At 39.3% G+C, this 15,055-nt stretch overlaps 1 protein-coding gene across 2 annotated transcripts in view; it reads right to left on the bottom strand.

The window, feature by feature from the left end:
* kcnh1a (potassium voltage-gated channel, subfamily H (eag-related), member 1a) overlaps window positions 1-15,055 on the bottom strand; it is a 47,236-nt gene that overhangs the window by 19,760 nt on the left and 12,421 nt on the right. Inside the window, exons 5-8 of one of the 2 annotated variants that reach the window (XM_034101492.1) lie at window positions 14,578-14,696; window positions 13,475-13,867; window positions 6,244-6,401; window positions 3,843-4,114 (exon numbers count right to left, since the gene is read on the bottom strand). In XM_034101492.1, the coding sequence (XP_033957383.1) occupies window positions 3,843-4,114; window positions 6,244-6,401; window positions 13,475-13,867; window positions 14,578-14,696 (942 nt within the window). The remainder of the gene's footprint in view (window positions 1-3,842; window positions 4,115-6,243; window positions 6,402-13,474; window positions 13,868-14,577; window positions 14,697-15,055) is intronic. The other variant, XM_034101493.1, reaches the window with a different exon arrangement.

The raw sequence follows: 15,055 nt of genomic DNA, 5'->3' as shown, positions 1-15,055 counted from the left end.
GCAGAGGATTGTTGTAGTCCTGCAGCCCAGAGCAAGTGGAATAATACACTATATATCATAATTGTTCTATACTATCCAGGTTACACCAACCACGCTGCATTTGTATACATTGTTTTAAAGTCAAGCTATTAACACATGTCAAAATTGGCTGTAATGCTTTAAATTAAAATGCTCTAACATGAAACAAATCATACTTATACATACAGATTACTGACTCGGTCCAAAAAAACATGCCACATCACTCCGATCCTTTCTGCCCTGCACTGGCTCCCTGTCCATCTCAGAACCCAATTCAAAGTACTGGTCTTCACATATACAGCTGTCCATGGCCAAGCCCCAGCCTACATTAATGACCTTATCCACCCTCACAGCACAACCCGGGCCCTGAGGTCCTCTGAGCAAGGCCTCCTAAGGGTGCCCCGAACCAGGCTAAAGACTAAGGGGGACCGTGCCTTTGAGGCGGTGGCCCCAAGGCTTTGGAACGAACTCCCCCAGAAACTAAGAGCCTCTGCCTCAATAGAGATTTTTAAGGGGCAGTTAAAGACCCACCTTTTCCGACAGGCCTTTGGGTCACCGGAGGAGGTGAGTTAGTAGCTGTCTTTCATTCGTGTTTTATCCTATGTGTTACCTTCTGTTGTTTTATGCCTTTTATTCTACATTTTATAGTTGTACTTTGAATTGTGTCCTGTGTACTGTACTGTAAAGCACTTTGTACATCCGTGTTGAGAAGGGTGCCATCCAGATCTCTCAGGTCTTCAGGGACTGGTCAGCTTTCTGTCCCCAGAGTCAGAACTAAACATGGTAAAGCAGCGTTCAGTTATTATGATCCAAATATCTGGAACCAACTCCCAGAAACCTGCAGGTCCGCTGCAACTCTGACTACTTTTAAATCCAGCAAGAAGACTTTTCTTTTTGTCGCTGCTTTTAATTGAACTATTCATATCTTAAACTGCACTGTAACTTTTATCCATGTATTTTTTTCTTTTAATGTTTATTTTATTAGCTTTTCTTTTTTAAGTCTTAATGTCTTTCATTTTTTGTAAAGCACTTTGAATTGCCTTGTGTTGAAAAGTGCTATATAAATAAACTTGCCTTGCCTTGCCTATATAAATAAAGTTTGACTTACTTACTAACAAACAAATGTTTCACATTTGAGACATCCCATTATATTATTTTGTTAGATAAGTAGATTTTTTAACACTCATATTTTAAACATTAGGCTCGTTACCTTAGCATTAAGGCTGGAAACAGGGAACATGGTGCATGGCTTGGACAAAACGTTTTTAAAAAAAGCTTTATGTTGTGGTTCAATATATATTGTACGCACCTTAGATAAATATATTCATTCGCCAATGGACCTTAAAAGGGCCCTATTATGCTCATTTCCAGGTTTACATATGTTCCTTGTGCCTCTGCTGTGACATGTATGTCTCCACGCTTTATTGTTCAAAAAGCTCTTAATTCTTCTCATACTGCCTGTGCTGCAGCACCTCTTTCACCCTCTGTCTGAAACCAGAGCCCAGTCTGCTCTGATTGGTTAACTGGCCGGCTCTGTTGTGATCGGTCATCCGCTTAGAGATGTCCTGCCCCTCATGCCATCACTATCAATCTGATGGAGCGCTAGCCAAAAGGAGTACGAGGGTTACATGATGATGTCACAATGTTCGATAAACTTTGTGATTGTAGCCTTTGCAGACCATTTACGTGCACGAAAACCTAATCAACTCACTACAGGAAAAAAAGAGTAAATATCAAAGTTGCCAAAGTTTTTCGACGACTCGAGCCGGTGCACAGACGGCGTTGCGCACTTCTCTGAAAAATCACATGATGTTATAACAAAGGAAACTTAATGGGCCCGTGGAGTGGTGCTTCATCTTCTCCACAACAGCGCCCTTTACTTGCTGACGTACAGAACTTCATCGTGCTGGGCATCCAACAGCTGGCTTGTTCGAGGGGCAGTTACAAATCAGTTGTCAGAAACTCCACCCCCAGGCCAACAGTAACCATAGAAACAGGACATATGTACAGCCCCCCCCCCTTCTCCCCAATCCCTCGTCACACTGTGATCTTCTACTGCCAGCACCGATCCAGCGCTTGTGGTAAAAATAGCTCAGTATCAGAGCATCCATATTTCATAGAGAACAGCCATAGACTACAGTAGATAGCATCTACAACTGAACCCTCCCGAAGCAGTCTGCGTTTTGAGAGAAAAATACATTTAAATATTCAGATTTTTATCTCACAATGAGAGATTTACACTTAGACAAGTCTGCAGATGAGTTTTGCCAGTTCTCCCACGAGAGTGTATTCATAAACCTGAGCAGCCAAAAGATAGAGGGGGGGATAGAGGGGGGGGGGGAAATCATGCTCTTTTCTCAGGGCTGAAAAAAGTAGAAGGGAGGTGAGGAGTGATTGCATCGGGATCGCAGGGAGCACTGTGCAAAATGTATCCTCCGGTCAGTTATTGCTTCGAGGTGTTGCTCGCCGCCGCGTTCAGTCACACATAAATACACGCGCTGCACACGCAGAAGATGCCATATAAATGATTAATATTGAGATGTGGAAAGAAGGGCAAGCTGTGAGAATCTGCCTGCTTCATTTCTGTTTTTTTGTTAGAGGCAGAAGGTTTTTTAACTGAATTGTTATCCAGATATTGTTAACCATGCCTACAGCAAAACTGGCTAATTCTTAGGTGACATAAACAGACATTGTTCATATTTTAAATGTCATTTTTCCTCAGATATATTACTGTTTTTGATAACTCTTTTGTTCCTATTTATAACTTTTAACACATATACATCTTAAAAACAGCCATTAGGCGACAGAATATGTTTAAAATGCTCCTCTAATACTCTGGGGAGGAGCTGTCTTATTCACTGTTTCAACAGCTTTTTTGTGACATTTCAGACCGCTTTGTCTGCATCGTTTGAGCGATGCATTACGCTCCAGAAAAACCTTAATTATTCAGCACATTGTCACACAGGAGTCTGATGTAATGAGTCTAATGTAGGCAAGAATAAAAAAGCTCCTGCTGAACTGTATATGTCAAATTATCAAAGTGGACGGACTGGAGATGACAGCAGTGTAGATGAGACTGAAAAATAAACTGGTACAAGCTAAACGTAAGTTCTTAAAACCCATGACAGCTTTCTCAATTTGACATTGAATGAATGTGCCATATATTAAGTCAGTGTATTTCTCTATAATGCTTCAGTTTTTCTAAAGCTACAGTAGGAGTTGTTCTGTAAAAATGGTCACATCAGTGATGCAGTAGCTGTTTCAAACATGCCAACATCTTTGATATAGTCACTGATTTAAATAAGTCTGGTGTTGTGTTCACTGACAACTCAATCAGTCAATCAAAGCTTTGTGGGATTGAGAATAGAAAGCAATCTGCTTTTGCCAGACCCAGAAAAACAAATGCACCCGTGGAAAATAGCAACATGAAATTGCGCTCCTATGTGATGAGACCACATATAACACACTTCAGGAAAGGGAAAACCCCCAAAAAGCATAATAGGGCCTCTTTGAAATGCTCCTGTTATGTATGCTGTACAGTAGCTAGTAGGCAGTGAAAGTAAACACAGGCCTATGAAATTGTAAATGAAATAGTTCTGGCATTGAGCTCCATTCAAATTTAGCAGCATATTCAGGTTTAGAGGAGAGTTAGAAATACTGCTCAGCTAATCATCTGTAAAGTTCTATTTTCTGAACTTCGATGGCTCAATTCATAATTCATTTATTCATCTACCTCAGTGGAATGTGGCTTTAAAGAGCATATTTAACTTCTCATGCATCATGTATCTGCTACATTGGATGAAAGATAAAACGCCTCCACTCACATCCAATCATCATCATGGCCACTGCAAAGATTTTCTCTCCGTCTGTTGTCGGGGCGATGTTTCCGAAGCCGATGCTGGTGAGGCTGGTCATGGTGAAGTAGAGCGAGGTGATGTACACCGAGTCTTTGTTCGGCCCGCCCTCCCACTTCCCTGAGCCGCTGACGTTGAAGCGGTACGGGTTTCCCACCGACTCTGCCAGGATGTAGAGCCAGCTGTCCATCCGCACGTAGTTTGTTTCTTCATCGATTACCTCGTAGTCACCGATGCTGAACCTGGAGAGCCAGAAGTGATCAGGAAACCAATAATGAGTTATGTGTTAGAGATGCATTCAGGTTCAGGTTCAGGGTCATTTATTTGTACTCATGTGTAGATTTAGTTTGCAGTGAGAAGACAAGTTATCCATGTTTCAAACAACAATGACAACAGAAGCATAAAAAGTTAAAGCCAATACAATAAACATAACTACAACTTGAACAAAGCTCTTTTTTAAAGAATTTCACAATTACTATACTGTCAATCATCTTGCTACTCCCTTAATATGAAGAAGGGTCAACTAGGTGTCCGGTGTTTGCTCTTCTGTCAAAAAGACTACATCTCATTGGTTCACAATCCACCTTGGCACATATACACTTATTATTATTTATTTTTTAATAAAAGCATTAGCGAAATATATTTAATGAAATGTTCTACTTAGTGTATACAAGTCTACAGAAGAACTAAATGCTGTGGGAGGCTCAACAGGAAATACTCTCAGGTGTTTGACAAACACATCTGTCCAACGTGTTTCTCTCTCACAGGTGGCATGTCTATTAGCTGCAAGACATATTTCACTCATCAGATTATTTGAAGTCAATTGTAGGGGCCTGAAGACGTAATATTCAACAGTATTGCTTGTGAAAAAAGCAACATAAAAAGAAGAGAAAATAACCACAATTCTGTGTGGCAGGATTTCGATGTTCTTAATTCATATCTTAGTGTTCATGATTAATCCTGCTGACGCTTCTCCTCTCAACACCGCTGTCGCTGGGCTTGTGTCCATGCCAACCACAGAAGCCACCTTGAGAGAAAGATTCAGGAGCTATTTTTATTTGAATCTGAGTCTGAGGTTTTCACCGGCTTAATTTATTAAAGTTTGATTTATTCAATGTTTATGATATTTGTCAGAGCCTCTTGTTGGAGCCCAGTTTGTTAACCACATCCAATGTTGCATATTAACTTGTTTTAACATCTGATAGATGCACATAATGTTGTGGTCATGAATATTTTACTCTAATATGTCTTGTAATCTTTGTTTATGAGGGATGGGTCAACTGTTTGTATGTGAGCGTAGTTGGAAGAACGTCACACAATGAACATAAACGGCCATCTGCAAAGAAAATGTATTTATGGTCATCTATCAAGCACATTTCCCTTGTTTTTATGTATGCACGTCATTACGTTTTCATGGTGGCATCTTCATCTGTCTGTGTTTAGACATTCCCATAAACATAATAAATCAACGTATGCTGCCTCCACTCTACGTGCCCCCTGATGAGTAGATGATCGGATTAGACTGAGGCCTGCACGCCAACATTTACATATTAATGAGGGAAAACTGATTCCCTTGAAACCTTTAAAACTGTTTCTGTAAGGTACCAAAACATACAGTTTGATGTGTAAAAACAAGCATGTTTAGTGCTAATGAATGCATTACTTAGCCTTATCAATTGCCTCATTATATTAATTGGCTACGCTATTAGAACGTAGCAGTCTTTCATGTGTTATGAAATGTATTTGCACACGTACCGTAACTATCCTTATACGTTTTTGATTCCTTTCTGACAACAGTATAATGAAAACTAGAAATCCCTGTATTGAATATAAAGTGCATTATCTATACTGAATATTATATCTCTCTTATAGCAGGAGGTGATTGATTGATTGATTGATTGATTGATTGATTGATTGATTGATTGATTGATTGATTGATTGATTGATTGATTGATAAGTAAATGTCTGTACTTACAGTAAGGAAATGTTTGGGGAACAGTGTTGAAAGAGGGTCAGAATCAAACCACAGCGGGGCCGAAGCCCAGGGACATGGGTTGCATATTTAAATAAAATATCTGAGTACTTCCTCCACCATTGGTAAGAAGTCAAATACACACTGTTTTCACACACACACACACATGTAAATAATATTTGCACATGACCAAATATGTATATATGTGCATTTTAATTCATTTCTTATTTTATAGTTAGTTATCATTTTTAATTTGTATCTTTGATTTGATCCTTAATTGTATTAATCTGTGCTGTCCTGTTTTTCAATCTTACCCTGTTGCTGTTAAACTACTGAATTTCCCCGAGGGGATTAATAAAGGTCCATTTTATCTTAAATAAATAAATGTCATGAACATACCAGATGCAGGCCAGCCAGTGAGCGGCCAGTCCAAAAACACAGACCAGCAGCACCAGTACCGCCGCCCCGTACTCGATGTAGTGATCCAGTTTACGAGCGACCCGCCCCAGACGCAGCAGTCGGATCACCTTCAGAGAGCTGAACAGACTGCTGATCCCCTGGAACACCATTCACAGCGGAGAGGCAGAGAGAAAATCAGAAACAAAACTTATATTTGTGTGTATATAAGTGTAACATATACTGTATATTTAAAATACTTGAGATTTTTCTTTCTGTGTCTGTCCAACACCTGGAGGTATATTAATTAAACCAAAATGATGTTGCTCAGATATACAACTTTAAGTCGCTTTATTTGGCATGTAAGCCTTACAGTATATTAAGAGTTGATAACACACTATAAAGTAGTTTGACGCAGCTGTAAAGACATTTATAAATTAGCCTTAAGTGTTTGGTTGGTAATTATAAATAATCCAGTACCTGTGTCATGTAACTACAGATGAGAGTAACCAGGAGGAGTCATAACTGTTCATATATATATTATATCTATACATTATTAACCCTTAAAATATAGTATGGTATTACAAATGTATTAAATGCTTTTATACAGTTTAAAACCGGTTTTAGTTTGCTGGTGTAGTTATGTATGTTTTTATTCTTCTATTGTGCCCCTCTACCTGTTTGTGTGTGCGTATGTTCTTCTTTGTTTCACTATTATTGAGTGACTTTGCTGCTCTGACCGGGCCATTTACCATTGGGATTAAAACAATGAGCAAAAAATACTTTACAAGACATCTAACATAGTAGACAAAATAAAATATGCTGGGTTTTTTTCAGATTTAGCAGCATACGCATAAAAGGACAACTGTTAATTAATAACACTAATCTGATTTAACTCCAAATGATCTCTTTTCATCAAGATAAAGAAGCAATGAAACACGCTGTGAACATAATGTATGAAGTGATGAAGTGAAACAAAAACACATTTGATAGAATCTGGTGAAAATGTGCGAAACTACAGCAGATGTGATTTGAACAGCAAACACAGAATATGGAAACAAGATTCAAGACGATGAAGTACACAATATATTAAGATTCAAAATATGCTGAGTTCATCTTGAAAACATTTCTCTGCAATGTGATGATATTTTACAACTTCTGGCGCTTACATAACCGGCAGATAAATGCCTACTCAGCTCAAATGAATATATTGAAACACCCACTCAAACAGACAATTGCAGTCCCATCAGTTTTCTGTGTGTGTGTGTGTGTGTGTGTGTGTGTGTGTGTGTGTGTGTGTGTGTGTGTGTGTGTGTGTGTGTGTGTGCGCGTGCGTGCGTTGGGAAGGGTATTGATTTGCTAATGTGCTGTGGTCTGCAATGCGAGTACAACTGCAGCGCTTGCTGTCACTTGATCTGATCTCGCTGCCTGCTAGACACCTCGGCTTCTTCAAAATCACTTTACAGGCCTGAGCTGCAACGCAACTCGATTACCAGAGCCATCGACTTTAAGAGTACTGCTGCAAACACCAGGTGGGATAGAAGTTCATGTAGCCTAAAATAAATGTTATTAAAGGCGTTGTTTGACAATCTGGGAAATATGCTTTGTTGCTAAGTGATAGGTGAGCAATCGTTCTCTTAATGTAGAGCAATTGCCAGCAGGAGGTTTGAAGATACACCCTCCAGCGTTAGTTTATACAACATACAGAGATTGGGGAACAGTGTTGCGATTTTATGGGATGTGATGTAGGAGCCATTTGTTTCCCCCTGCTAACTAAGCTAGGCTAAAAGGGCAGTAATCAAACTGAGGACAGTTCATCAATATGCTCCATATTATTTGATATCTCGAATTAGAGTGCAGAAAACATTATAATTAATTTTCATTCATGCACAAACAATTGGTGTTTCAACGGGGCCACATGTTTGATTCCCTTTCATTACACTCGTTTTGCTAAACGAATGGACTCATGACTTGCCCAGAAATCAGATATTTTATATATATTTAATCTTTTCCTTCTCGCACCAAAACAGTGAATAAGCATATCCCCCAAAATGCCAAAGCACTCCTTTAAGAAATGTAATGACCTGACTTATATTAGAAAAGGTACCATTACCTAAGTCATGCATTTTTACTTTTACTCGATAAGATAACTAAGTGATCTAAAGTGGGATTGTTTTTTGAACTTGAGAAATTGATTATGTGTTTTATAATGTCCAATTTAAACATCATAATGAGAGGTCATACATTTAAGCTACTGACACCCAATTAGTTAGCTGATAAAAAAAGTTAAAAAATATGCCGTATTATTAGACTCCTTCTAATAAATCCAATTCTAATGCCTGGATGGCTCTTACTTTGGAATCTGTTGCCGCAGTACATTTGTCACAAATGACATGTTTGTTAGTGCTGACGTGAGGACTGAATCAGCTCTCATGCAGATTTAATAACGCTACTTTCAAATTGTACTAGAACATTATCTGATAGATGTTATCTGCTGGCAATGAAAAGCTTTAACAGGAAAAAAAAACAAGCAGCGCAAATCTTAACTTGCTCTCGTGACACTTATTTCATGCATTGATGCTTCTGCTGTCATACTCTCATCGGGCGCCACAGCTGAAATGTGGGTGCAAGAGGAAATGTGGGACTATCAAAGCGTGATGGAGAGTAAATGTAAGGTGTTCATCAAGTGAGCATGTGAAATAAAACACAAAACTGTTCATAATCATATTCTAATCAAACTGGAGCCTACTTGAGTGACAGCTTGGTGGTTCCAATTCTTCCCATCACGTCCCATGCATGAATACAGGCAGAAGAGGAAGAGGTGGGGGGCCATGCAAACAGAACGGATGAAAAAGAAGAAAAAACAAAAACGAAGCACAAGTAAGAGAGAAGACACTTGATCAGTGGTAAGCGATGAATAAACAAAATCAATATTCAATAAAAGGCTTCAAATGAAGAGATCTGTGTTTGAGCATGAGCAGTGTGACCAAAGCATGCACTGACTCGTTGTCAGCGGCAACATGAAGCGGGTTGTTTGTTGTTTTAGGTTATCACTCATTAGAAGCTGACACGATAACAGCGAGCTTCAGTCAGTCTCGAGGTGACGCTTTAAGATAGCCAAGAACAACTTTGACAGCCGCTCCTCGTTAATGATCTCCCCTTCCCTATTTGGAAACCTGTTGGGGGGGAAAACAGCCATCAAAGTTATTCATGTCAGTCGTTAAGGTCTGTAGCTGCGGCAAAATGTTGGGGCTCCCGCTTTAATAACACAGCCGATTGTTTACCCGCTCTCATTTACCCAGGCCACGGATCGCCTCAAAGCAATTTGGAGCAAATTGGAGTCACTGAGTTGTTGCAGAGACTGGAAAATTATCCTGGAAGTGGATGGTCATCTTTCATGTTGGCTCACAGCTAATGTGTTCATAATGTTATAAAAGGCTAATTATACACGTGACCCTCTCAGTAAAGAAATAGTAAGACGCTGTAATGTGAAGTGTCGGGATGCAAGAAACTATCAGTCGCAGAATTGTTAATTTCTAATTAAAGGGACCCTATTATGCTTTGTAGGGTTTGCTTTCCTGTCGTGTGTCATATAGGAGTGCATGCAAATGGTCTGCATCGTAATAAGTAACATTTGCGCTTCCATCGGATAGCGCGCCAACACATTTTACATATAGGCTTAGGGGCGGGACATCACAACAGAGCCGGCCAGCTAACCAATCAGAGCAGACTGGGCTCTGGTTTCGGACAGAGGGTGAAGTATGTATGAGGAAAAAATAGCACCTTAATATTGTTGTTTCAGTGAGTAAACACAATATAGTATGCCTGATAGCATCAAGTCTAAATAGCCAATACATGATATGGGATAAAGCTGATGCATTCTCTTTTATTTAAATGTATATATTTAAAAACTCCAACAATACATACTGCTAACACTTCTTTTCTGAGTATCCAAATCCTGATATTGCTTAATGTTCCCTGCGATGCTGTCAACAAAACATTTAGCAGCTACCGTGTTGGGCTGGGTGACTTATTATTTCATCACAAAGGCCATATTTCCAGCTCAGAAACAATGCCATGGCCGCAATTTTCTTTCGTGCCAGGTACTGTAGCTCCTCACACTAAACCTGATAAGAGAAGTGGTTTGCTGTCTACACTTCTGCCAAGAATGAACTACAACGGGCCTGTGACAGATTGTCCGCTTACTCACTGTTTACTTCTCATTTGCTATAAAGGGGATCTTTATCTAGCAAAGCATGATGGATGGCAGTTAGCTCTAGTTTGGTGAAAATGAATTGTACAGTATAATATTTTATTTTATTTTGTAGGATTTCTCTAGGGTTTTTAACAAACTTGTGGCAAAGCTTTTGTACTTTCTTTCTTATTAGGGGTGGTAATGTCACAATATGAAGTATTGCACCAGCAAAGGCAGGAAGAGAAGAGTAGAAGAACATATGGGTGTAAACAATGCAGGTTAGGCGACAGTTAAAAAAATAAGCTCGCCGAATGTTTCATGGAGGAAAGTAGCCCATTTGCTTTTCAATGCAACTCTGAACCTGAAACTTAGCATAACAGGGCCCCTTTAAGCTCACTTTAACATCTACTTATTATTGAATTTATTTTTGTTTGCATGCTAAAAATATCAAATAACACCAGCGTTATCTTTTGAAATCACTAAAGCTTGTTGTTTTTCCCTCCTGCTGAGCACTAACTGCTTCTGGTCACCGCTTCACTTTGTCAGCGTTTAGGATGCTGAAGCGCTGAAAGACTAGAAAGGCAACAACATGCTGGACCTCCAAACACAACTCAGTGCCTGCAGCCCACCGACAAACCACTTATTTTTTGTTTTGTATTGAAGCTTCACAACAGCATTTCATATTACGTAGTGCAACCGGATAGCCCCTGAGAGCCGACACACACTGTGCTGCTCGCTGTGTGACCGACCACGTCGTTTAATGCTTTCACAGCATTTCACTCAGACACAACAATACACACACATCATGAGACACTGAAGCACACACAGGCACACAATGATGCATTATTAGAATGAAAACCAGCAAGTGCAGGACCCCGAGGCTCCATTTAATCAATGTTTATGTGAACATTTCGATCTGATTCAGAAGCTGTACAGAATATTTTCCATCAGAGGCAGATGGAGAATTTTTTTTACGTACCAGCTAAATATTTAGAACATGGATTTTATGATATCAACATACAACACAGAATATTCAAAAATATTGAGGACACAAGTGCAGGCAAGCATTATAATGTCACAAATAAACGAATACATGTTTTCATTTTTTTCGCTAGGGGAAATTTAGACTTTTGGCAAAGTGACACAAACTCTTTTTCCTCATAAGAATATGGTAACATTTGAATGTATCTAGTAATATATTCAATCAGACGCAGCTGGAGATATGTACGTACCAGCTAAATATTTTGTACATACATTTTCTCAACACACGTAAAATAGTTTCCCTACTTTGTGTATAACATTAATGCATTTGTGATCCATTCATGTTTGGCCTTTTGGCTAGATGAACACAAAACAATCAACAATTTAAATTAACTGATTCCTTAATCAACAAATCACTTAAATGACTAATTGTTTCAGTGGGTAAACAGACACGAATCAAGGCAAGCAATGTTAGTCATAAATCAAAAACAAATACATGTTTTCTTCTCTTTGGCTTGAGAAATGTAGACTTTCAGTTTTCATAAAAGAAAATTGTAAAACTGTAATTTATTTAGTTTAAAATGCCAGTATAAGCTAAGGTTGCATACTAAGGGGTCATTTCCATCAGACTCAGCTGGAGATCTAATGTGCCAACTAGTTAAAAATATTATAAATAGATTTTATCAGCATACAACACATACAATATTTTTAAATATTGATGACGCAAATGCATGTAAGCAATAGTATGTCATAAATAAACAACTAATACATGTTTTCTTCCTTTTTGCCTTAGGAAATGTAGACTTACAGCAAACCTCAACACCCTTTTTCTCACAAGTGTGTGTACTGTAATGTATCTAGTCAAAAGTTATGGTAACACAACATTACATTACATTACATGACATGACATGTCACATGTTAGACGCTTTTATCCAAAGCGACTTACATACTCAATACTGTGGGCAATCCCCACAGGAGCAATTCGGGGTGAAGTGTCTCAGGGACACAACGACATGCTGACTGCAGTGGGGTTTGAACCTGTGACCCCCTGACCCCAACACCTACGCACAACCCACTGCAGCACACGCCACAACAAACATCAGCTTTAATCCTGACTCGGCCCTTTTGTCAGCTGTCGTTAGGTGTTAATGGTTTTAGGGCATCAGCCGAGGTCTGAACGTCGCCTCTGTTTAATAATGTAACGCTCCCCAATTAAAATGTGCCAATTATCTCAAGATCCTGTGATGGCTCTCCAGCAAACACTCCTCATTACAGCCCAACATTTAAGAATTCACAAACAAGCATATTATTATGTTGCTCATTCCTACCTCGTTTTTCCACTGTCACTGTAATAAAACAACCAGAGAACAGGGTCTGATTGTCGCTGTCATTACGTCTGGTTGTGCGTCTGCATGGAAACCTAATAACCTGTCAGTCACCTCACAAATGATCCCCTCTAGGACTGTAGCTCTGTCTCAATTAGGTTGCAAAACAACTGAGCAGACAGAGCAGAAGAAGAGCCTCTCCATTGTGTTGGGATAAAAAAAAAAAAAAATGTTAAACAGTAATCGTAAAATGCAGTTTGCTATTGACCTCATTTTATGTTGACTTCTTCAAATTGTATTGTATTGAAGTCTAAAGCCCAAAGATATTTTACATTTACAGTGATAAATAAAAAACTATTTGTATTGTATTTAATAAGACATGATTGGCCTTATTGCTTAGAAAATGGCTAGACAAATAATCAATTATCAAAATTGTTGCGATCAACTCAATCAGAAAACTTGCTCCATATCAATACATCTGCTTAATATCTCAGAGTAATGCCAGCTCACATTTTCCCAAACTTGAATTCAAATGACTTTTTATGTCTGAGCGAAAGTCTGAAAACCATAAAATATTCAGTTTCAATCATCTAAAATAAAGAAAAGCAGCAAATCCTCCCGTCAGAGAAGCTGTAACTAGCAGATATTCGGCATGAAGGACATATAAAACCATCACGTCTTTCTTTCTTGGAGTAAAAATCAAATACTCGCTCAGCCCAAACTCAGCACTCACCTCGTCCACGTTCTCGAAGGCGTTGATGACGTCGTACGGCAGGCAGGACAGCAGGTCGATAACGAACCAGGTCTTCAGGTAGTTCATGCGGATCAGCTTGGGGTCCGAGATGACCTCGCCGGCGGGGCCCACGAACGTTGTGTGGAAGTTTAAAACGATGTCCACGAGGAAGATGACGTCCACGATGCTGTCCACCACCAGCCAGGTCACGTTGTTCTGCTTGGTCTTGAAGGAGACGTTGTAGGGCACCATGATGGCCGTGTAGAAGGTGAGGATGAGGATGACCCAGTCCCACGTGGTCTTGAAGAGGCAGTAGTGCAGGATGATGTGGGGAGGGGTTTTGGGGGTCTCCTGTTTGTACTGAGGTAGGATTTCTGAGCCAAGCTGCAGTACCTGCCGAAAGACAGTGAGTCAGGAATACTTACAAAAACAGACACGTGACTAAATCCCACCCTATGAAATTCCCTACCCCTACATACTCTTCCTCCCTCACCGCATTCAAAAACTCAAAACCCACCTGTTCAACACCGCATTCAACCACTGACCACCCCCCCCCCCTTTTCTGTGTTTGTTTGTCTCTTTATGTATTTTCTTCGTTTTTGCGCTATTCTCTGTCAAAGCGTCATGTCACATAAGTGTCATGTATTATTATTATCATTGTTAAATATAAACAACAAGAGGCAAAAATACTGTTTATATTTTTTAAACCTACCAGTCGTGCTATTTAACAGATGCTTTGTTGATGTCAGGAACCGATATATTCTTATAATTATATATAAATATCTGGACTATAAACAGATGTATGTGCTATTAATATACAGTATTTAGGTGGTGACACTTCACAGAGCTCAGGAGTGCAACACACACTATGGACAGAAGTGTTTATGATATCAAAAAACCTTGGTTCTGGACTAAGTGTCCTTATTAAACGATTCAAGGAGTTATTGTCATGTGCACAGTAGCAACTAGCTACAGTGTAGATATGGCAATGAAAAACACAGGCTCCTCCAACAGTGCAACATGAATATTTATAGGTCATAAAACAGATAACAGTATTTGTTTTACCGGAATCAAGTGATAAATAAAAAATCTCATGTATGTACCTCAGCTAAGCGGGAGTGCTTGTGGACATTTTCTCCTTTGTGCACTGTGGGCTGCAGCTGCTGGAGGACTCCTCTGCTGCTGGTGAGCGCTCGAGTCAGTCGGGCAAACTTTCCCCAGCCTGAGGATCAGAAGCACAGACAGTATCCACAATATTACGATATGACTTTTAAATAGTTTCTGGTATTTTACATTCGCTCGAGCTACACGATTTGTGGAAGGAGAGAAAAGACAGTGATGCATCTGTAAATTACCTTAAATTAAGCTTCTTAAAAAGCATGTTCTGTAACTGATCTTGTTTATGTTAAGTGTTAATGTTTAGTAGAGCAGTAATAAGTCTTTAACAAGGACCTGTGAAAATCCATCAAGGTTTTATTTACAAGCTTCTATTCTACTCCACACCTTTATTTGCCTTTGTATCAAGGTCATAAATCATAAATCATTGTTTTATGTTGAAACTTGTTGTGTGCCGTGTTGGTC

This window comes from Pseudochaenichthys georgianus, chromosome 15, assembly GCF_902827115.2.
Source record: "Pseudochaenichthys georgianus chromosome 15, fPseGeo1.2, whole genome shotgun sequence".
Classification (NCBI taxonomy): Eukaryota; Metazoa; Chordata; class Actinopteri; order Perciformes; family Channichthyidae; genus Pseudochaenichthys; species Pseudochaenichthys georgianus.
This window is presented reverse-complemented; position numbering and strand designations above follow the sequence as displayed.